Below are 22,876 nucleotides of genomic sequence, written 5' to 3'. Positions count from 1 at the left end.
CTCTTGCTTCTAATGTATTTGCAAAAATGTTTTCTTGTTACCCTTTATATCCCTAGCTAGTTTAATCTAATTTTGTGCCTTGGCCTTTCTATATTTTTTATCCTTCAGTGCTTGTGTTGTTGTTTGTATATTCATCCTCTGTAATTTGACCTAGTTTCCATTAGTTCTACCTAGTTTTCCACTTTTATTAGAGTTGATTTATGGATATTTACTTTGTCAACATTGCATGTCAAAATATACAATTTGTGTTTTAATAGTTAGAAAGTTTTACCTTTTTGAATGTGTCTACTGTCAAATAATTATTGTCTAACCCTACCCCCACAGACATTGTCTGACCCTCACAGTTTCCTGCGACTGTGAAAATTTAAATAGATAAAAAATTTAAGAACTTAAAAATAAACATTGATATTATCCACTGAAATTTATAAAAAATAAAAATCAAATTCTGCCAAGCCTATTTAGAAAACTGCATACATGAATTGGCCAAACATGATCCATGTGAATATAATCAGGCAGAGAGATGCATGAACATGTAGTACTGCAAACATAAATCTGCACGTTAAAGCAGCTTTAATCAATCTAGATGAGCAAAAGGGTAGTTCTGACAACTGAAATGACAACTTTCACATTTAATGTGAATTTATTTGCTTTAAATCATTACACAAAGTATAGAACTAAATCATTTCTTTAGGGAAAAAGGTGTGTGAAAACATTACAAAAATGTTTTAAAAAGCACTAAGGCAATGTTTTAAAATGAATACTGGATAAAAAACAGAAAACATTTGTTTGAAAGTGGATTCAAGTGTTTTTGTTACAGATATTTTTATGCAAATATTCATTTAATATTATATAAATTATCAACCAAATCAATAATCAAATACGATTTTTATGTGAGACGAATATAGTTTTATTTGATGTTTAATCAAGTAGATATTTGTATTTTCAGACACTAAAAATTCTGGAAAGCAGCTTTGTCCCCTTACAAAATGTACACAAAGGGTGGTCTAGAGAATCAGATAGTATCTTCATCATACAGAAGTGGCAAAAAGTCAGATCATACAGGTTTTCTATAACTATCTTCTGATGTTGGCTTTCCAATTCCGTTTTAAAGCTACACTCATTTTTTAGCAGTCATTAATTACGGTACTGTATTCTGTATTGATTACTAAAGGATTTCAGATTTAACAACTGAATGGCTGGAGTGCTTCAAATAGCGAACATTTGCGTTATGAGTACATTATTCTTGATGATTGATAGCAGGGGATAGAGGGAGCCACAGGATGAGACTCTGCCACATGCTCCTTATAGCTCTGCCCTGTTAAGCTCAGTTGTACCATTGATATGTTTGTGGCCTGTGCCTCCCCTAAGCAGAAGTGACTATCTTGAATTGTGCCAAATTGCCTGTCAATGTTTTGGACAGTTATCCAGGCTAAACTCATCTGGGCCTATAAGGTGTTAAGGCCCCAGCTCTGGCCTGAGACTGAGTCAGGTGACCAAGGATCATGTGAGAGAAGCCTGGAAGCAGGGCCTACTATAAGAAGAGCAACATGCACAGCAACTGAGACCTGCAGGGAGCAGGAGACACAGTGGAGTTCTGGACTAGAACTGTGCTAGGGTTGGAGAGAGCCAAGTCGTGGGAGGAACAGGGGAAGAACCTAGGTTCCTGCACTCAGCTAGTGGGACTTGGGCTTTCAGGGACAGTGTGACTAGGATAGGAATTGCTTGTACCTAGTGAACTGTTTATTTCTTGTTATGTCTCATTAAACCAGACCCCAAAAGACTGTGTGGGGAGGACAGACATTATTTGAAATGTGTGCATTTATTGGAGAGCCACACAGGAAACTGAGGTCAGGATGACTAGGTGCCAGGATAGGCTAGCCTGACCCTCTGACACCATACAACTCATTTAGCAAGTCTCTTATGTGGATAAGGCCCCACGATACTCATGCAACGCCTTGCTGTTTGGGGAGGTATAGCCTCCCCCAGCCTTCCCTACCAGGCCCTCCATACAATATCTGAACCCGATATGGCCCTAGGACCAAAAAGTTTGCCCACCCCTGCCCTAAAGCTACATTTGAATCCTGAAAAGAGTTTACATTAAATCCCATGCCATCTGGTATTCAGCATTGTCTCCCCGACATATGTTAGTTAAAGGAGACAAGTGTGTGGCATTCCATTTACATTTATTGGTTTTGTTGAACTCCTGAGGATTAGCATAAGCCTAAGTAAACTGCCTGGTTTAATTTTTTTACAATTATCAAATGCATATTTTAATGGGAAATACCAATGGGTAGAAGAAAGAGGGCCACCTCTGGCAGAAAAAAACATGCTGGAGTATGGCCCTGGGGAAGACAACTGTACATAAATGTTCTTCCCAAGTCACTCCATCAATGAGAGGGAGAGTGTATGGGTCCCAGGGCCAACAGATATCTGATGTTCCACTAGAGGCTCAGAGACCCTGTTCCTCTGCACCTGCTATGGACATCCTGCTTACCCTCCAGTCCCTGCCAAGCTCCCCAGCTATTGGGATCCTGTGTCATGGGGCAGTTCCCCAACACAGAGGAAGATGCCCCTGATGGTTGGATCACCAATCAAAAGACAGCACGCAGATACCGTAGCGATGGGCATGGTGTGAGAATTAGAATAGTCAAGGGACTTTGTGGACAAGTGAATGTAGACTGAGTATGTATTAGATGGATTTATTGCTGGTGCCACAGATACAAGATGGGGAGAAAAGGAGAGGAAAGAAAAGACAAATGTGTTACAGTTCTGACACAGACCTTCTCCTTCTTACAAACAGGACCTGATGAGGCTCTTCTACATATTGTGCACAGAGTGGATGTAGCTAGTCCACCTTCATGTGAGACAGGGAGATCTGATTGGGAAGGGTCCCGTGTCTGCCACAAGTGCATGGTCTGATGTGATTGTGATTAAATTACATTGTTTCCAGGAATTGTGGTAGATTTTTGAGGAAGCAGGAGACTTACTACATGCATACTTAGACACAGGCAACATTTAATAGTAAGATAATTACCTGCCACCCTTAGAATAATTAGGGACATTATTACAGAACTGTTGTCTCCTGAATACACTGAAGAAAACGTAACCCAAGTTCTTCTTGACCCTCTTTTTATGACCCACATGACCTTGACCAATCAATAATCCAGAGTAAATGAGTGCAAAACTGTCAGGAAATAGAAAACCCTCTCACTACAAGCAAAGAGCTCAATATGCACTCACCTAAATTCTGATTAAGCTACAAATTTCCCTAATAATCTATCATTCAACATCAAAAAGTCCTATTCCTGAAATTCTACAAACATCATTTGTCTTAGTCTCTGCATTGTGTGCAAAATTGGATTGTAAATTTGATAAATATCATAAACTTTGTACCATGGCCATCCTTAAAAATACTTAGCAATTTTGCCTTGGATAAATATTAGATGAGGTCACCTTAGTGTTTGCAGATTTCCCTGTACACTGCATATCTTTATTGTAGAGAACACTGCAGTAACCATTTCTATTTAAGACAAAGCTGGAAAGTTTTGCATATTTTTTGGTTTTCAAAGGGTGATCATTGATCAGTCACAATATATTCAGTGAAACATATAAGTTGAAATGATCCACATAATTTTTTGGGCTCCCCACAGGAGTAAATGGATGAAATTATATGGCCTGTGTTATGCAGGAGATCAGAGGAGATGATTATAATGGGCGCTTCTGGGCTTAAAAGTCTGTGAATTTTAGAGATAAATGCTAGCACTAACATGGATATTTAGAAAAAAAAACCCTAAGGAATTGAAGTCTTATTTAAGTCTTATTTACTGATATTTCATTTCTAGATTTTCATCCCATTTTAATCCTGTACAAATACTTTTATGATCAGATCATGCCTGAGAGGCATTAGCTTGCATCAAGTGGCAACCTCCCTCCTAGATGTCAATGCAGCATGCTCTCTCCTTCAGGCTCGGTCAGCTTGGTTGGCTGGAGCGGGGGGAGGGGGGGAGGTTGAGAGCATGGCCTAGCCTCCTCCCTCATCCACCTGGTCTTCTGCTAGAAAGTGCTAGGGTGAAGCAGTCTCTCAGTCTGTAGAGGACAGAGGGTACAATTTTGATTCATCTCTGAATGGTGGCATAATTCTGCACAGGGTGGTGCAAGGGGAGGGGGAGAAGGGGGTGGTTGGGAAGCACCTTGCAACACCACCCCATAATGGTATTTAATCACCTTCTCTTTGAACTGCAACGTACAGGGACATATGACAAATGGGACTAAGACTGATATTTCTCATTACTAATTCACTTATTAAGGCCCCTAATGAATGAGAAAAAGAGTACTGCATATTCATAATGGAAGTCAGACACAAGACACTTTAGTCTTTAAATTTATTTATAGTTAATAGTAAGGACGGTGGTGGTGGGGGAGCTCTCTAGAATCCAACCAAACTTTTAAGCTCAGAGTTGTTTACACATTTTTTTCTATTTTTAACTTGTGGAATCCTTCTGGGACTGCAACCAGAACTGTGAGGCACAGCAAGAAGTGCATTTCTGAGGTATATCTAGCTACAACCAGAAGTAGCGATGGAAAACATGAGACAGCGCTTATGACTTTTCCAGTCTGGTTTGCAGACTCAGGAATTTGGACAGCTGAAATAAACACCTGCTTATTCAAACTGCACCTTGATGCCAAACATTGGCCTACCTGGGTTTTTTTATTTGATTTTTTAGAATTTGGTCCAATTTATGTATATCTTGGTGTAACTGTATCAATGTTGAGACTACGTTCTGCTGGTTTCTTCATCTTTCTCTGAAAGATTTTCAAGAGACATTTGCCAAAAAGAGGCTTCACTAGGAGAGGCTGTGTTAGCTGCTTGTTTCAAATATTCCAGTTTGGTCATCTTAGCTACTATAATGGCTTTGAGCCTATGGCTTTCTATGGTTATACCACTCCTGAATGTAGTTTGTACACAGGCCACCACCCACCTTCTTATAGAAAAACATGTAGTCAAGCTTTTAGAAAGTTCAGTGAAATCCATCCTCAGCAGAACTATTCTGAACTATTTGTCACCTGATACTCTGAAAGAATCAAATATTTTAATCATATCTTTTATTAAAGAAGCTATAAAAATAGTTCTCTTCTTGATCTGTTTAGCTTAAAACAGGTTCTTGTGTATGTTCCCCTTAATAAAAACTGATTGGCAGTGTCCTCAAGTGGTGATCTAAGAAGACTTATGTTGTTGACTGTCATCTTGTCCTAGTAGGTTGGAAATTACAGATTTTATCAATGTTGCCCTTATTTCAAATCATAAAAAAAGTGTTTTTTTTGCTCTCCTAAATAGAGAACAGCTATCTTGTAGAAAAGTATCCATGGATTTGATGCCACTGCAATAGTACAGGACAGCTATTTCTTTTTTAGAGTCTATGACAATATGTCTAAATAACATGCAAGATAGGACATAATGTTAAAGGCTCCCTCTGACATGCTATACCATGCTGCATCAAAGAATAAAACATCTCACTGCTTATCTTTTTGCGTGTCCAGCTCTAATTCACAGCGCATTCCACTGTTATTTACATTTAATTCTTCTTTCCTGCCCACCAAGCCCTTAACATTCAGTGCAGTGATCCAACATGTTTATTTTTATAGTGTGTTTATTTCAAGATCTCATGGCAGTCTGACATATTGCTGGTAGAGCAAGGATCAGATTATTATGGCCAATAAAACAGTATGAGAGCCTTACTGTTCCCTGTGGTAATGGATTAAATATCAGATAAGCAAGGATGTCCAGGCAAGATAATATGTTATCTGTCTCCAACTACAGTGACTTTATATTGACAGTGTTCCTAAATTTTTAGCACTTACTGTCCTTATTTTCTGAGGAACAGAAGCAAGTGATGGCTTATTCTTTATTGTATTTTATAATCATCCATAAATACCACAGTGTTGAAGGGACTATTAAATAGCTGTTTATTCTAAAGGTTATTTAATTTTTAGTTTGCAAGTTGTGCAGTTGCTTAGAATAACAGGAATTCAGGGTTGTATACATACAGCATTTCTTACTATGTACAGTTCTGATAACACTAGCTTTAGCAACAGTTCCAAAATGGTTTCTATTATAAGCCCCTGTTTTCACAGTCACAACTCTCACCTTTTGATCTGACATTTTCCATATTGGCTCTCTGGCTGGAGGTGACATTTTTTGTTAAAGTTTGAACAAATTTCCTTCAAATAATTTCTGAATACGGAGACTGGAGAAAACAAACAACAACAAAAACCCACCCACTTTACTTCATTTTAAAACAAACCAAGTCGCACCAGAGGGGAAGAATAAACTGAGGTTTGAGATGTGAAATATGGCCTGAAAATACTCGTAAGGACTAGCATCTTTGCATGGCTTGAGAAAAACTGCTATTTAACAAAAATATAACATGAGAAAATTGCATACTAAAATGCTCACTTGAACATTTCCTTAAGCCTACACGTGTACTTTTAAACTAGAGTCGGACAATTTTTTTTTCATAGTTTATTCAATTAAAAATGCAATTTTGGTCACCCCAAATCTATTCACAAATTTGATAGGAGTAGTTTCATCATTCACCACACAGGCAAAGGAGGAGGAGGGGATGCTGATGCTGCCCACCCTAACTTATAAATTTTAGCCCAGTAGTTAGGGCACTCACCCGGGATGTCAGAAAGGCAGGTTTAAATTCACACTCTGGAACAGACCTGAAATGGACTTTTTTGTGTCACCAAAAAAATCCAAAATCATTCATATTTTGATTGATCCTAACAAAAAATATATATTTGGAACTACCAAACTGAAAAAAAAGATGAGTTATTTGCCTAGCTCTAGTTAAAACAGATGTGTTACCCATGTGCTCACATTTGGTTCAAACAGCTACAAGCTGCTGAAAGAAGCCAATTTGTTATCACTGAGTGAGAAGGGCACATTCGGCCATGGTGCAGAGAGGCTTTCACGTAGTGTGGTACAAGCTCTATGCCTGCACTGACACGAAGTATCGGAGTTCAAGGCTGAAAGGATACAGTGCTAAAGCTATAGCCCTGGAGCGTGATAGCTTAGATGTTTCCTGCAGCGATGGAAGGAGCTTTTCCATCGCCGTAGAAACTCCTCTTCAGTGAATGATGATAGCTGGATGGAAGCATTCTTCCATTGACCTTGCTGTGAATTCACACCCCTGAGCGCTGTTGCTATGTCAACCTAACTTTTAAGTGTAGACCAGGCCTTGAATTTGATGCAGTGTCCTCATCATTCCATCAACCTGCAGTGCCTTCACCCTTCCATTTACTTCACAGCACTGGACTATGAACGCACCATGCTTAGCAGTCCCCACCAGTGGATCAGCGCTGCTCTTTCTCATCCATTCCTAAGCAGCACAGAGATATTAACGCATGCCTGATTAAGTGCACAGTTATGTAAGTGTTCATTGCTTGGTCCAACAAGCTTACAAGATCCATAGTCAGAATTTGTAAGTCCACCAACCCAGTAGCTCTTTTTAAAGGACATTGCAAACGCTGTAGCTGAATAGTTGAAGATTTTTTGTCTTTTTTTATTCTTTAAGAATACCTAATAAGTGATAGGGGGCGGGAAAGTTAGTGCAGCATTCAAATAGCACAGTTAAAAATACAAAAAAGCAGGAGAAAAAGGATGATGTTTTCTACTAATTGCCATTTGTGCCTTTGAAAAATCTACCCCTCAATAGTTCAACTTCTACTAGCAACTTTGCTCTGGCTTCAGCACACAATGTTCTCTTTTCTTTTACTAGCGAAATGTATAGTTTGAAATATGAATAGTTAGGCATTAAACAGATACCATAAAAGACAACAAAATGTGCAACATGCCTTTGTGAAGCTGTCATTGTGAGGATAACTTTTGTACTTCCTGATCATGATTTTAATTGTATAACACAGCCTTCTGCGTTCTGTTTAAAGGTCAGCTGTCCTTTAAAATCCACGTGCTTTCTCAGACAGTCTTAAAATTCGCTGTGCTTCTTGGGGGTATAGGATAGCGTTAATAGTTCAAACATGGGAGCATTTGAACAAGGAGATCTCAAGATATATTCCCCCTCAAACAGAAGGTCAGCTGTTTAAAAAAAAACAGCTGATTTTTGGGGGGTACACCTGGGATTCAAACTATAGCTCTAATGCTCCCCAAACCAATCTCAGTCACTTGGGATTTATCTCAATTAGTGCATGGCACCCACTGTCTGTCTGGAGACGCAATAGTGAAAAAGTTACTGGGGGAAAATTTGTAACTCCATGTTAGTAGAGCCTAAAAGAATGAAGTGTGCATATGCAGCAAGACTAGGGCTCAGTTCAAGCCAGACGGTTTGCAGCCAGTGTTCTCGCACACTAACTAGATGGCTCAAGGGGATTTGCTGTGGTTACAGACCCTGAGCTGCACCCAAACAGTGTGATTGCAGGTAGGCATATCCCTGCTCGTTTTCGTCTGGCTAGCACAGCTGGCAGACAATAGATACGAAGATGCGGAGGCACAAGCTTCAGTGTGGACTAGCAACCAGAGGAAGTAGCCAGGGATTTCCGGTGGGCTTGTACTGGGGCAGCTAACCCACACTGAAGTTTGTGCCCCAATACATACTAGCCCTCTTCCTTTACAGACGCTACAGAGTACACAAGTACTGGAGGGTTAAGTTTAACACCTTCTCTTTGCTACATCAAAATTTAGGTTTAGGTTAGGCATAGCAAACCAAAGCTACATACACCAGGCCTTCATCCAAACATCAATGGTACTCCATACAACCACCCCAGGCTTTTACATGTTATCGCCCCTTCACTCTGGCCATTCCTTCTGACACATTGCCTCATTAAGCTCTGGAGATCACTGACACACATCCCAACAGATTGCAGACAATTCCCATGGCAAGAAGACATCTTTGTGCACCTCTACTGATGCAACCTACAAAATTCAGCTTCGAAATGAGGTATACTTGATCCTCTCCTCATATCATAGTTATAAGCTCTGCCAACCTGCTCCAATTAATCCCTCAAGCATTCAATACAGCTACACCTAATACAGTGAACACAGCTGGAGTTAATTCAAAACTCTGGAACACAACACAAATAATGGCATATTCTCTTAGAACTTCTGCATGTGTACTTATGGCCTCCCACCACCAACCCCCTTGACTGAATCATTCCTAATTCAACAGGCAGCGTTAAGGTTGCATTGCTGGGGTGGTGTGTACCTTCACTTTAAGTTTTCATTACCTTCATTTTCTATGTCCTACTTTCACATTCTGGAAAGGCATGAGCACTACTGCGCAACCTTAATTCTGCATTAAGAAAGTTTTGGGGCAATTAACAATAAACCAAATTGTCTTTACTTTCATTAAAATAATTTATCTCCAACCTGTGTTTCTAGTCAAGGCTCCTTAACGAGCATGGGAATTAAGAACCTGGTGCTGCAAGGTTTTCAGCACTTTGCAGGATCAGAATTGGGGTGAAATTCACTTGTGCTCAGAGAGCCACTAAAGCATCTGTGCACCACATGATTCATATTTAAGCTCTACTTGGCTTAGGTGGTGTATTAGCTATGTGCTGGATGTCTCAGAAAAGAGGTAAATTTAACTCCAAATGCATAATTTAGATGCAACATAATTTCCTCTTTTAATATAATCTGTAGTTAGCCACATTTCCTCCCCCGCCCCCCTTATTTTCACAAAGTAGGCAAAGTGTTTAACCTGGCTATTAAATTGTGGTTGATACTCAACTTTTAATAAAAATATATTACAAAAGTGTCTATTTCTTCAAGAAGACCTGGTTTATGCTAATTTATTTACATAACCATTGTGATATGTATTTCACAGCTGACACAGCAGCTCTCTTCAGAACCCTACTGTGACCTGCTTCTCGTTATGATGGGGTAAACAGTGTCACCTTTCCAGCGCACAGTGAATTACAGAGAAGTAGCAAGGCATGCCATCAATCACATTGCATTAAGTTGGCTTTCGAAGTAGATTTCGGATATCACAAATGCTATTTAGGCTGTTAGGGAAAGTACAAATTGGACAGCTCATATAAAATGGCCATATGATGAATGGACATGACAGGTCTTCAAAGAAAAGGAGCATTGCTAGTCTACAAATAACTTTGTCAAAACAAAAGTAAGACTGCAGCTGTTTTGGTAGCCTGGCTACTACAATTTAAGAATTCTTTAATTGCTCTATCTGCTAGAAGTTCAAACAAATATCATTGGTATCAGAAACTCATGTTTATTTATGGACCATAAATTCCATGTCAAGCTAGCCCCTGCTAAGGATTTGCATTAGGTTTTGAAAATTAAAATAATCCATATTATGGCAAGTTTGTTACAAAGTATCTTTTAAAAGAAAAGAAAAAAAAACCCTGTGATGTTTCAATCATTGCCAGGCTATTTGACATCCAAAGGAAATGTAATTTACTGGCTTACTTCATGTGATCATGTCTCCCTCTACTGGCTTATTTTAGTAATGATGACAACCTGGTACTCACAGTTTAAGATACTTGCACATTTAGCTCAAATGTTAGTGATTTGTGCTTTAGGCACTCCAAGTCCAAGGTTAGATCACTGCTGATAACAATGTAGTCTCGATAAATATATATGTGGTCATGGTTCATTACCACCGATGGGACTTGCACTTTGTGGACCTATAGACACTGAGGAAAGCCTTTTCTAAGAGCACATGCATATAATCCATTGGGGTCTAGCCTTTTCTAAAACAACATCCATATAATCCAATGATCATATCTCTAGCTGCTGTTCTTAAAACCCTGATATAGCTAAAGTAATTATTCCTTTGGCTCAAGTGATAAGGTGCGTCTTTTGCTTTTCCTGCTGCAAGATCCAGGGTTCAATCACCACTAATGTCTATGTAGTCTGTGTGTGTATGGTCCTGCTTCATTATGCAGAACTCCTAGTAAATAAAGAACTATTCTGAAATGTAACTTAAATTGCTGTGTGGTGAGCTGACATTGGTAAAAACGTCTTTGATTTTGCAAGAGTCTTCATTTTTGGTCCCCAGAGAGGCTAGCTCTCTTTTAGTCTGCAGTTTATCAGGCCCCTTATTGGTTAAGGACAGCTTTACACTTGTGGGATTAATCTCAGAGACCACAACTGTATGTTTATCTCATTACAATTAATGTTATGGGTTTATTAAAACTAAGGGATACTGTATATTGAATTTTTCCAGTTGACAAGACTCCCACAGAGCATTACATCCTATCAATACCTGCATATACTGTGCTTGGGATGTCTAATCAATCAGCTGTTGAACAAAAGATAGGAATACCCAGAGGAAATAGAAGTCATGTGGACTTTGAAAATTCAGTACGGTCACAAACACAATACAAGCAAAATGTACAAAAATTGTATCATACTGCTGGTATCCACATCACTACACGTATGTCTCCACAGCAACTAGACACCTGTGGCTGGCCCGTGCCAGCTGACTTGGGCTCAAGGAGCTTGACACTGCGACGTGGGAGGGTCCCAGAGTTCAGTCTCCAGCCCAAGCCCGGAAGTCTACACAGCAATGAAATAGCCCCACAGTCCGAGGCCAAATCAGCTGGCAGAGGCTGGGTTTTTCTTTGTTGTGTAGACATACCCTAATATACTATAAAGCTCATAGTGATGGACAATGTTCAGAAAGTATAAAGGTTGGGGGCGGCAGTGGGGGGTTGGGGGTGGAATCCCCCAAAACTCAACTTCCTAGCCACACTTCTTTGGTCTATTAATATTTTAGTCATGACAAGAAACTAAATTTATTTTTGAAGCGTGGGGAAATAAAATAAGATTAAAAAGGGTCTGCTTCATTGTGTGTGACGCATCCTGTAGTGGAGAGGAGAAAGATGACACTAATAATATCAACAGTGGAATTTATATTGTTTGCCTTCTTCAGAGCACTTTACAAACATTTATGCAGCCTCACAACCTCCCTGTTGGGTAGGTAAGTAAGAATTATAACCCCCATGTGGAAACTGAGGCAGGGATGTTAAATGTTGCCCAAGGCCGGAGATGGAGAATGTGTCAGACCCAGGATTATAATTCATGAGTTTCTGGCACCTAATCCTGTCCTTAAACCAGATCTCATTGCAAAGAAACTCATCTTCCCTTCTCTGTGTGCCTCTCTCAAGTGTTAGTTGGCAGGGTTTGCTCAGCAGTTCCTTCACACAAGCACAGGGAGAAGACAAAGTTCTAGACAAAGCTCTCTCAGATTCTTATATCCAGTTAAAACCAGGAAATGTAGGCCCACCAGTTGAGAGACAGCTGACATTTAATTGTAAAAATACAACATAACAGATCATTTCAAGGTCTGAGCGGAGGAGTGGGCCACATCTTATTTACCTGAATCTGTTTGCTCATCTCTAGTCTGAGGTTTTCACCATTATTCCCATGACTTGCCAGTTAAAGACAGATGGAAGCTGTTTTCTAATTCTATTTCACTGGAAGTGACAAAGACAAATGATTGTATTACCTCGAGAGTTCCTTTGGCAGAGTAAGCGGCGTATGAGTACAGAAGGTCTTGGCTGTGAAGCTTTTTGGTCTCCCTGTAACACTTCTGTCCACTAGGATAAAAGCATTCACCACTATTTTTCAAAGTTACTGTATTTGAAGAAGAGCCTGGCAGGTCAAGCAAGACAGAGTAATTTACTAGCTGAACATCTTCAAGGCCACAAGACGTCCATTGAACCAGAAGTTTCATTGCAATGTCTGTATCTTCTTCTTTCCTAGGCAACTGTATCAAATCTCTGGGGGTAGGGAAAAAAAAAACAGTAATAGTACATTTTTTTCCAATACACATTCATCTTGTACAGATATAGCAGTTCACAATTTCATTAATGTGAGGCAAGGAATTCATGATAGATTACCATACAATACAACAAAGCACCTTTCTTTCTCTTTGCATGTAATTCCTATCAGTTATCAGAAAAATAAAACTCTTTGTGGAGAATAATAATTGTTGTCTTTTAAGAAAAATATCCTGTTGGAATTCCAAAATCCTACAGAAGTGATTTCAAATCATAGTATAATTTGTAAAGCGTTCAATATTTACATGTAAAATTTGCACTTCCATGCTGAAGTATCTGCTTGTTAAATTTCTGGGTGCTGGCTTTTATCCCTATAGCTAGCCTGGCTACAAAATTATGTTCAGAGGGAATATTTATTTTTTAACCTCAAACCTGATCAATTCTAAACAAGATAATTGATACTTAACATTTATAAAGTAACTTTCATTTATGAGTTTAAACATTAGAAACATTAATTCCACCTCATAAAACCTTAAAACTTAGGTACATTTTACAGATGGGCAAACTGAGTCACAGAGAGGGTAAATAACTTATCCATTATCACATTGTGATTAACTGACTGAGCTTGCAATAGAAATCAGGGATGGAATCCTGGCCTCAGCGAAGTCAATGACAAAGCTCCCATTGACTTCAGTAGGGGCAGGATTTCACTCTATGCATCTCGAGAAGTATGGGGAAGGGCTCCACATTTTGATCCACTGATGAATGTGAAAGCAAGTTCTAAATATTTATGTCCAGATTTTTTTTTTAAACTAAGTCTGCTAATTTTATATTACATCTGTTTAAAAGAATCTTTCTAAATTCTGTAGTATTACAATCTCCACAAAGTAGTGGATCATAATTAAAACATGGCACAGGAGTGTGATAGGGTGATGCTGTCTGGAGCACACTCCTGCTGCAGGCTGGGAAATGACAGGCACACCTACCTCAGTTACCCTTTTCAGAGTTTTCCCAAGTGAGGTTAATTTATTACAAAAGTCCCAGGCATATAAATCATAATAAAAGTCCCATAACAGTAATCCAGATTTCCCCCATGATAGTCCAAACAGTGCAGCATAGAGTTACGGCATCTCTCACCATGCCTAAACATCTCTCACCACATCCCAGCTCTCTAGTGTGGCCCTCTCCTGTCCTTGTAACAGGATAACCACCCTACCCCTTCCAACTTGAGTGCAACCCAGCTCTTCCCAGCAGAAACCCTCATTGCCTCTATGCTGGGATCATCTTTGCCAAAGGAACATTCCTCACTTCCCCTAGGCCTCTCACAACTCCTCTGGGTCCAGCTCTTCAGCTCCAGAGATTCCAGCAGTTAAGCACCTTTGCTGCTCCCTGCCTTCAAGGCTCTTCAGCCCTGGGCCCCAGCTCAGAGTCAGGAGGCAACTCCCTCTGCTACTGCTGCTTCTGTTGCTTTCAGCCCTGGCCGTGACTTGGACACATCGGCTAGCAAACTCCTTTTGCTGCCGTCCTACCTTCAGCTTTTGACCAGGTCTCAGACATAGTCTCCCAGCCAATTCCTCCCTCTTCCTAGGGAAGGCCTATCATGAGCATTCTGCTCACGGCAGCTTTCCCCAGAGACGATCTCTTGTCTTCTGACTTTTCCTGACTGACTCTCTCCAGGACTCCCCCTCAGTGGCTTGCTCCCTGATCTTTTCTAATCCTTAGGTGCAACTCCGCCCTCTTAATTGGCCAAATGGAAGCACCTGCTCTGGCATACAGGCGCTGGATCTGCTTCATTCGCAATGGCCAGCCACCCTTTGATAAGGAAACTCACAAAATCTATGATCAGTAGCTTTGGAGCGGTTGGCAATTGACCATTATCAGGAGATTTGAACTTCTCAGTGGCATAATCTATGTTGAATTTTAAGACAGCCAAAGACATACAAAATGAAGGCATGGTTACAGGGATTATACACCTCTACCCCAATATAACGCTGTCCTCGGCAGCCAAAAAAATCTTACCACGTTATAGGTGAAACTGCGTTATATTGAACTTGCTTTGATCTGCTGGAGTGCGCGGGCCCGCCCCCTCGGAGCACTGCTTTACCGCGTTATATTCGAATTCGTGTTATATCGGGTCGTGTTATATCGGGGTAGAGGTGTACTTTGCTGTAAAACTGCATCTTTAACATGATTTTTAACCATTGCTAACAATTGCCATAATAACTATTATTTTAGAGCATCCAGCAGTGCCATAGTATGGTACTTTACAGTTTAGTTGAAATACAAGACCATCCGCAGTGTACCAAAAGAGCAGAAACTCCACTTCCAGGAAGCTCAGAACTCAGCGGCACAACTAGATTTTTAAGAAATAGCCCATTTTTTTTAAAACGCCTTACTTAATGAAAAAATACCTAATATTCACTGGACACCCACTAGGTTGTTTTGTTTTGTTTTTCCAAAAGTCTCAGCTTTACAAAATGATTCGTTTGAATCAAATCTATTCAACACAGGAGAGTTCATTTGATGTCATTTTGTAGGGGGCTGGAGGGAGGGGATGATGCTGGAAATTAGCTACAATTAAACATTTAGCCTACGTTCACTGAGCAAAACAATTTGCAAAGCTGAAAAGAACAGCTTCACTAAGTATCATAATATATTATTTGACAGAAAGTTTTCCTCAGCCTTGATATCCACAATAAAGGGTTGTCCGGGCAACACTGTGAAGTGTCATGCAAAACACCTGAGCCTAGAAATGATTTTGTCAATACTGCTCAATAGGCTGACAGACCACAAATAGGTTGATTTTCGCTTTTCTGGGCCAAATACAGTTTACATCACTGCTGAACACCTGCTACTGGATGATCCACAGAGTGGCATTGATGAAAGAACTGAAGGAAACAATGGATCTAGTCTGACCAGCTTCAGAGAGACGTTTAATGATAATTTTAGTGGAAAAATGGAAGCCTAAAATGAAAGGGAGATAAAAGACATCAGTCACCCCCAAACTCAGAATCATTCACCATACTGCGGGGAGCTCTGAAGAGTAGTAGCCTGGTTGGCATGCTGAAAGGGTACTAGGAGGTCTTTGCTTGGATATGTAAACTGCCTGCTGTACAAAATGTCGCAAAATGTAATGTTAAATGGGAAATCATCATTGAGTGGGTGTGTTTCCAGTGGGATGCCCTGAGAATCAGTTTCTGACCATATGCTATTGAACATTATTATCAATGACATGGAAGAAAACAAAATCCTCATTGATAAAGTTTGCAGATGACACAAACATTGCAGGAGTGGTAAATAATTAAGAGGACAGGTCACTGATACAGAGTGATCTGGAGATTAGCCAGGATATTAGCCTAGCTATGAGCCAGGAGGAGCAGAGATGGTGTCCGTAGCCTCTATTTGCCAAAAGCTTGGAAGGGGTGACAAGCGATGGATCACTTGATAATTACCTGTTCTGTTCATTCCGTCTGAAGCACCTGGCATTGGCCACTGTCGGAAGACAGGATACTGGGCTAGATGGACCTTTGGTCTGACCCGGTATGGCTGTTTTTATGGATAGTTTGGTAAGCTGGACACAAGCTTACCAAGCAAAAAAGATGCATTTTAATATGGCTAAATGTAAATGTATACATCCGGGAACAAAGACTGTAGGCTACACTTAGAGGATGGGGGACTCTATTCTGGGAAGCAGTGACTCTGAAAAATGGGTTGTGGTGGATAATCAGCTGAACATGAGCTCCCAGTGTGACACTGTGACCAAAAGAGCAATCCGGGGAGGCACCCCGAAGAATCTCAAGTAGGAGTATGGTGGTTATTTTACCTTTATATTTGTCACTGGTGCGACCACTACTGGAAAACTGTGTCCAGTTCTGGTGCCCACAATTCAAGAAGGAGGTTTATGAATTGGAGAGGGTTAGAGAAGAGCCACAAGGATGAATTAAAGAATTAGAAAATGCCTTGTAGTGATAGACTCAAAGAGCTCAATCTATTTACCTTACTGAAGAGAAGGGGTGACTTGATTACAGTCTATATCTATCTACATGGGGAACAAATATTTAATAATGGTCTCTTCAGTTTAGTAGAAAAAGTTGGCTGGAAGTTGAAGCTAGATAAATTCTGAATAGAAATAAGGCATACATTTTTAAAGGTGAGAGTAATTAGCTATTGGAACAATTTACCAAGGGTTGTGGTGGATTCTCAATCACTGACAATTTTTAAATCAAGACTGGATACTTTTTAATAAAAAAGATCTGCTCTAGGAATTATTTTGGGGAAGTTCTGTGGCCTGTGTTATATAGGAGGTTAGACTAGATGATGACAGTGGTCCCTTCTGCCCTTGGCATCTAGGAATCTATAAACAAAGTAACAGGCTTAACACATTTTATATTGAACCGAATTAACATTTCAGTTAGGCCTGAAGAGTACATGATTATACAACTGAGACTCAGTGATATAACCCCAAACCACCAGTTAGTGACATCTCAGCTTAGACTTGCAGGGCCGGCTCCAGGCACCAGTTTCCCATCAGGTGCTTGGGGCGGCCACTCTGGAGAGGGGCAGCACGTCCAGCTATTCGGCGGCAATTCGGCAGACGGTCCCTCACTCCCACTTGGAGCGAAGGACCTTCCGCCGAATTGCCGATGCAGATCGCGATTGCGGCTTTTTTATTTTTTTTCCCCCCCACTTGGGGCGGCAAAAACCCTGGAGCCGGCCCTGCTCACTTGTACTCCTTAGAATAGCTTGTGACATTTGATTTTCTGTGCTCAAAGAGCCACATTTTTAAAGGTATTTAGGCATTTAAAGATGAAGATAGGAACCTACTGGGATTTTCAGAAGTGACTAGCTGCCTAACTCCTAGGGTAATCAATGGATGAACAAAACAATGAACAATTGTTAAAACACTGGCAGAAATCCATTGGAGTAAGGACCAGGACAATTTTGAAAATCTCACTAGTAGCCTATCTGAATCTAAATACCTTTAAAAATTTGGCCCAAAGAGCCTCATCCAAAGTCCATTGAAATAAATAGAAAGACTTACATTGACTTCAGTGGACTTTGGAACAGGAAAACATAACAGGAAAAGGGTATTTAAACCTCTCCTTTTAATAATACTATCTTACAATTTAAAACTCCATTAGTTAAGGAACATTTACTATACACACAATGTCACTCACAACCTTATAAAAGTGAAAAGGAAATACCATATCATATTGGTGATGCATTAACAACCTTGAGTGATATCATGTTACAACTTCACCCCACAGTATAGTACACTTCAATGGCTAATGCCACCTACAGGACATTAGAGGTTGCAGCATATGTTATTGATTGCACATGCAGATGAAAATATTTGAAAAACCTCTACTGAAAGAGACTAGATACATTATATCAGAATGTAATCTGTACAACAGTCAGAGTTCCTGCTGTACAGAGTTCAACTTCTTTACAAGAACGCTGGGCTTATGTTAAAGACTTCAGAGATCCAGTCAGGAGGAATAATTGTCAAAGGTCACTCTCCAGATTTAATCTTCTTAATTTATCTAAAATAAGTCTTCAAGCAGGCTGCACAAATTGGACAAGTTAATCCAATCAGTAGTACATTACAAGTCTCCAATTTCATCTGCTATGCCCTTTAATGCAATGACAAACTTGGACAGTACAGAAACATACAAAGTCATTTTATTAACACAGTCACTACTTCAAGATCCACATTTCCCACAGGTGTTAGAAACAGTAATAGAATAAATAATTGGAAGAAACCCATCCCATACAAATAAGGTTATGGCACATTTCAACAGCCAGCACTCTGTTGCAATAAAAGGCAGTTTATTATTATTATTTTTTAAAAGGACACAATTATCAAATTGTTCCCTCAATAATAACTAAAGATGCTTTTTACTCTATAATTAAATGAAGTATGCCTTTGAAACTTTTGTGACAATATACTTGACTGAATTACAGAAATGAATACACCTACTATTTACTTCATAAATTTCCTTACAGCCTATTAAAATCAAATTGCAAATCACGGCACATGTGTTAAACAACTCAGCAGATATTAGGTGTCTTTGATAAGTCTCATGGAGAACAAAATAACACAAACACTTTTGGCAGTTTAATTAAAAAGGTTGAGCCAAATTTCTCCCTGTTGTAAATCCACTAATTTCATTGATTTACACCAGGGATTAATTTGGACCATTATTGTTTGTGACAAGCTGGTTAGATAACAGAAACAATGCCAGAAGAATAGTATTTCCGACAGTACTCCAAATTCAGAAACCCAGAAAGTACTAGAAGGTTTTTTTCCTTATCAGTTAATGAGAAAAACCAACATTACACCTCACACATTGCAGTCACTTTCTGCATCCTACTAACGTGAGTTAATTTACTTATTTTTTTTTTTTAATTTACAGAATATTAAGGCTGGTAACAAGATAGCATGGGTGAGCTGTAGAAAGGAACAGAGTGTCTGCATCATCATGCAACTGCTACTGAGAATGTTTTCAGTATCTAAAGCTTCAATAGAAATTCGATGGCAATTTTCATTTACACTACTGCCTTTAATGGTGAGCCAGTTTCTGATACTCTTATTCGCTTTATAATTTGTAATACTCTATTCAGCAAGTTATTCCGTGGAAATCAATAGTGATACTGCCAAGTAAGGTACTACTCTAGGGGCCACATCTTCAGCTACTCTAATTCTGCATAGCTCTATTTAAGTCAGTGGACTTTCATTGGCTAATGATCTTCATGTACATAAGGGTATTAGAATCTGGCACAAGTACATTACATGAATAACAACAACAGGCAGAATAATATAGTGGCTTTCATCTGAGGATTTCAAGAAGCTTTTCCCAAATTAAGCTTTAGAACACCCTCAGAAATAGGCAGACACAAAAGACCTAATCCTCCTCGTACTTCAGGTAGAAGAAAGTCATCAGAATGTCACTATGGGGCCTCACTGGGATACAGGCAGCAGAAGAGGTAAGGCAACAAGCACGCTTCTTCAACTCAGCAGGACTAGCCCCCAGAACGGGTGTGCCAACCACCTATTTGCCGCCACCTCCCTGATCCAATGGCCACTTGTCCTACCTGTCTCTATCTCCCTACACGCAGCGACCGTCTGATCTCTACCCTCCCCAGGCAGTGACCATGTGCGGTGTGGGGGCTGCCGCCTCCTTTCCTCTGTGGGGGCATCTGGCCCCTCACCCTCCTCTCTGTCTGTGGAAAGAAGCTGGGGAATCAGTTGACCTTTCCTTGTGTCAGCAGCCTCTTTGGGCTTCTCCCTGCTTCCCCAACTGAGTTGTTTGAAAGTGGCCAACTCTACCCCCACTTTCTCCTCCACCAGCCTGCTGAGGAGGGAGCCAGTCCTCCCCTCCCCCCATCACTGTCCTTGAAGCTAATGACAACTAATCTCCTCCTTCTTTCTTCCCCTCCTAGTTAGCAGCAGACCTACCTTCCTCCTCCTCCCCTTTACGGGCCTCTGGCAGTGGCCACAACAGTTTCAAAGCAATACCGAAATAAACCACTGGCTGCACATGTCCTAAAAACAGCACATGGCTATTTCTCTGTGACGACTATAAGAAGTAAATAATAAAAAGTAAACAAAAGGTTAACTATCAGCATAAGCACATGATCTTGTTACCATAATGCTTGACTTGCCTTTCATTTCCCCATAAGGAAACCTTTGCTGGTACAACATTCTGGTACAGACCACACCTTGCTGGTTTCATGACTGAATTTCAATGATAAACTCATTAGGGCAGGGAGGATGCCTTTACTTGTGTCTGTTACGCACCTGGTACACTTTTGGGTGCTACCATTGCACCTTGGGTGCAGTGTCTAATGTTATCTATTATGTAATCAAATTTAGAAAACCCGCTGAACTGAAGCATTGAGACAGCCAGTAGGAGCAAAGAAATCTGATACTGGTGTCATTAAATCTGCATTCCTTGGTCTGTGTAACCAGTATTGGTCCTCCTATGCAATGTGGATTGATTAAAAACACGGATTTTAATCAGAGTTTACATTAACAAGCAGAAAACCTTGATTTAAAATGATTTACTTTTTACTAATAAGTGTACTATTTAATTATTTTCTCAAAGAAAGGTTTACTCTCATTGGTTGGTATAACCATTAAAACATGTTTATTTGCAACCTAAAATTGGTACTATTTCTCGTTAAGCAGGAGGGTACACTATATCAATACACATTTATTTATACAAAATTATATAGTTTAACATATTTATGCACATTATTAACTTTCCCCTTTTAATGTTAGAAAGTGGTGAATGAGGCTACATTTCTTATTTACTAGATTGTGTTTTGTTATTTGGGATTTCTGTCAAGTTCCATTTGGATGTAAACTGGAATTCAGTTACACTTGGCACAAGAACAAATGGGTATAAACTAGCTATGAATACATTTAGGATGGAAATGAGAAGGAGGTTTCTAACATCAGAGATGGGGTAAGGTGCTGGAACAGCTTTCTAACAGCAGTGAGGGAGCAGGAGGAAAAACAAAACCTAACTAATTTTAAAATGGAGATTGATAAATTTATGAATGAGATTATGACTAGGTGCTTGTGATAACAGGGGACTGGATTCGATAGCCCAGGAGTTCCATCCCAGTTCTCTGTTCCTAAATACTTAATTCACTCCTATAGGGTTACCATATTTTGTGCCGCCAAATGGAGGACACTCCACGGGGCCCCGCCCATGCCCCCCCGCCCCAACTCTGCCCCCTCCCCAAAGTCTCCGCTGCTGAACATTTGATTCGCGGGAAGCCTGAAGCAGGTAAGGGGGACTGTGGGGGGAGGAGGCGCGGCCCAGGCTGGCCCCCCAGCGGCTCCAGCCTGGGTCGGCTCGGGCCCTGGGGTGCCGGCCCCGGCCCCCGGCCGAGCACCCGCGGCCCGCCCAGCACTGCCGGTCCCTGGCCCGACCCGGCGCACCCCCCGGCGGCCCCCCGGCTCCCGGCCCCGCAACCCCGGCTCCCAGCTCCCCGGGCCTGGCTCCCCGGGCCCGCGACCCCGGACCGGCTCCCCGGCTCCGCGGGCCTGGCTCCCTGGCCCCGCGACCCCGGACCGGCCCCGCGGGCCCGGCCCCGCGACCCCGTCTCCCGGCCCGGCCCCCCGGCTCGGACCCCGGCCCGGCACCGCGCCCCCGGCTCCCCGCCCGGCCCGGCACTGCGCCCCTGGTTCCCGGCCCGGCACTGCACCCCTGGACCCCGGCCCGGCACCGCGCGCCCGGCTCCTGGACCCCGGCCCGGCACCGCACCGGCCCCGACCCCAGCCAAAGAGGCCCCGGCCAAGCACCACCGAGCCCTCCCTCCTTCCCGATTTTCCCGGACGTGCCCGTCTTTTGGGGATTTCCCCCCGGACGGGGATTTGAGCCCGGGAAAATCCGGACGTATGGTAACCCTAACTCCTGTATACCTTGTGCAGCCATAATGGAGATAATAGGTTTTACAGGCTGAATGTGAGGGCAGCACTAGACCCAAACATTTAATAACAAACTAGGAACCAAGACAGGCAAAGGGGACACAATGTTTCATTAAGGCCAAGATGCAAATCTTAACTGGTTTTCCTTCTTTGAAATGATGAAAAGATCAGGAAAAAATTGAGGAAGACATATTCATGGGCTTTTTCTCGAAGACAGGAGAGAGTTTATAGTCCCTGACTTGCAGAATGGCCCAGAGCCTAACTGCAAGAGATTACAAGTTGGCCAGTATTGCTTAAGGCTGGAAGTGCTAAAGATGATAAAATAGTTTACAAGATGATGGGCTGCACAGGCAGCAGTCATAATGTTGGGCTTTCCATCCCAACACAGCAGAGTGACAACATCAAAATACAAAGCTGTACCAGGTGACTATAAAGAGAAATGAACACATGCGCAAGACAGGAATTTCATTTTAAAACTAATGACCGTGGGGAGAGTACGGCTGAAGCAGTGCAATGGAGACTTCTTTGCTCTAGCAGCACTTCTTTCACCATTGCTTGCTAAAAGAGATAACTCGTCATACCAAATAATAGGCCAGATGTGCACATCAGAAGACTTGGAAATACATGAAGTGATTGCTGAAAAACTGAGATTTCTTGTCCCCTAAATCAGAA

At 41.1% G+C, this 22,876-nt stretch overlaps 1 protein-coding gene across 6 annotated transcripts in view; it reads right to left on the bottom strand.

Moving 5' to 3' along the window:
• Positions 1-22,876, bottom strand: part of NAALADL2 (N-acetylated alpha-linked acidic dipeptidase like 2) — an 899,698-nt gene that overhangs the window by 407,165 nt on the left and 469,657 nt on the right. For all 6 annotated transcript variants that reach the window (XM_054039851.1, XM_054039853.1, XM_054039852.1 and 3 more), the window contains one exon: positions 12,489-12,762. In XM_054039851.1, the coding sequence (XP_053895826.1) occupies positions 12,489-12,762 (274 nt within the window). The remainder of the gene's footprint in view (positions 1-12,488; positions 12,763-22,876) is intronic.

The sequence above is a fragment of the Malaclemys terrapin genome, chromosome 9 (assembly GCF_027887155.1).
Source record: "Malaclemys terrapin pileata isolate rMalTer1 chromosome 9, rMalTer1.hap1, whole genome shotgun sequence".
Classification (NCBI taxonomy): domain Eukaryota; kingdom Metazoa; phylum Chordata; order Testudines; family Emydidae; genus Malaclemys; species Malaclemys terrapin.
Note: the sequence above shows the minus strand (reverse complement) of the source record. Positions and strands in the feature narration are given on the sequence as shown.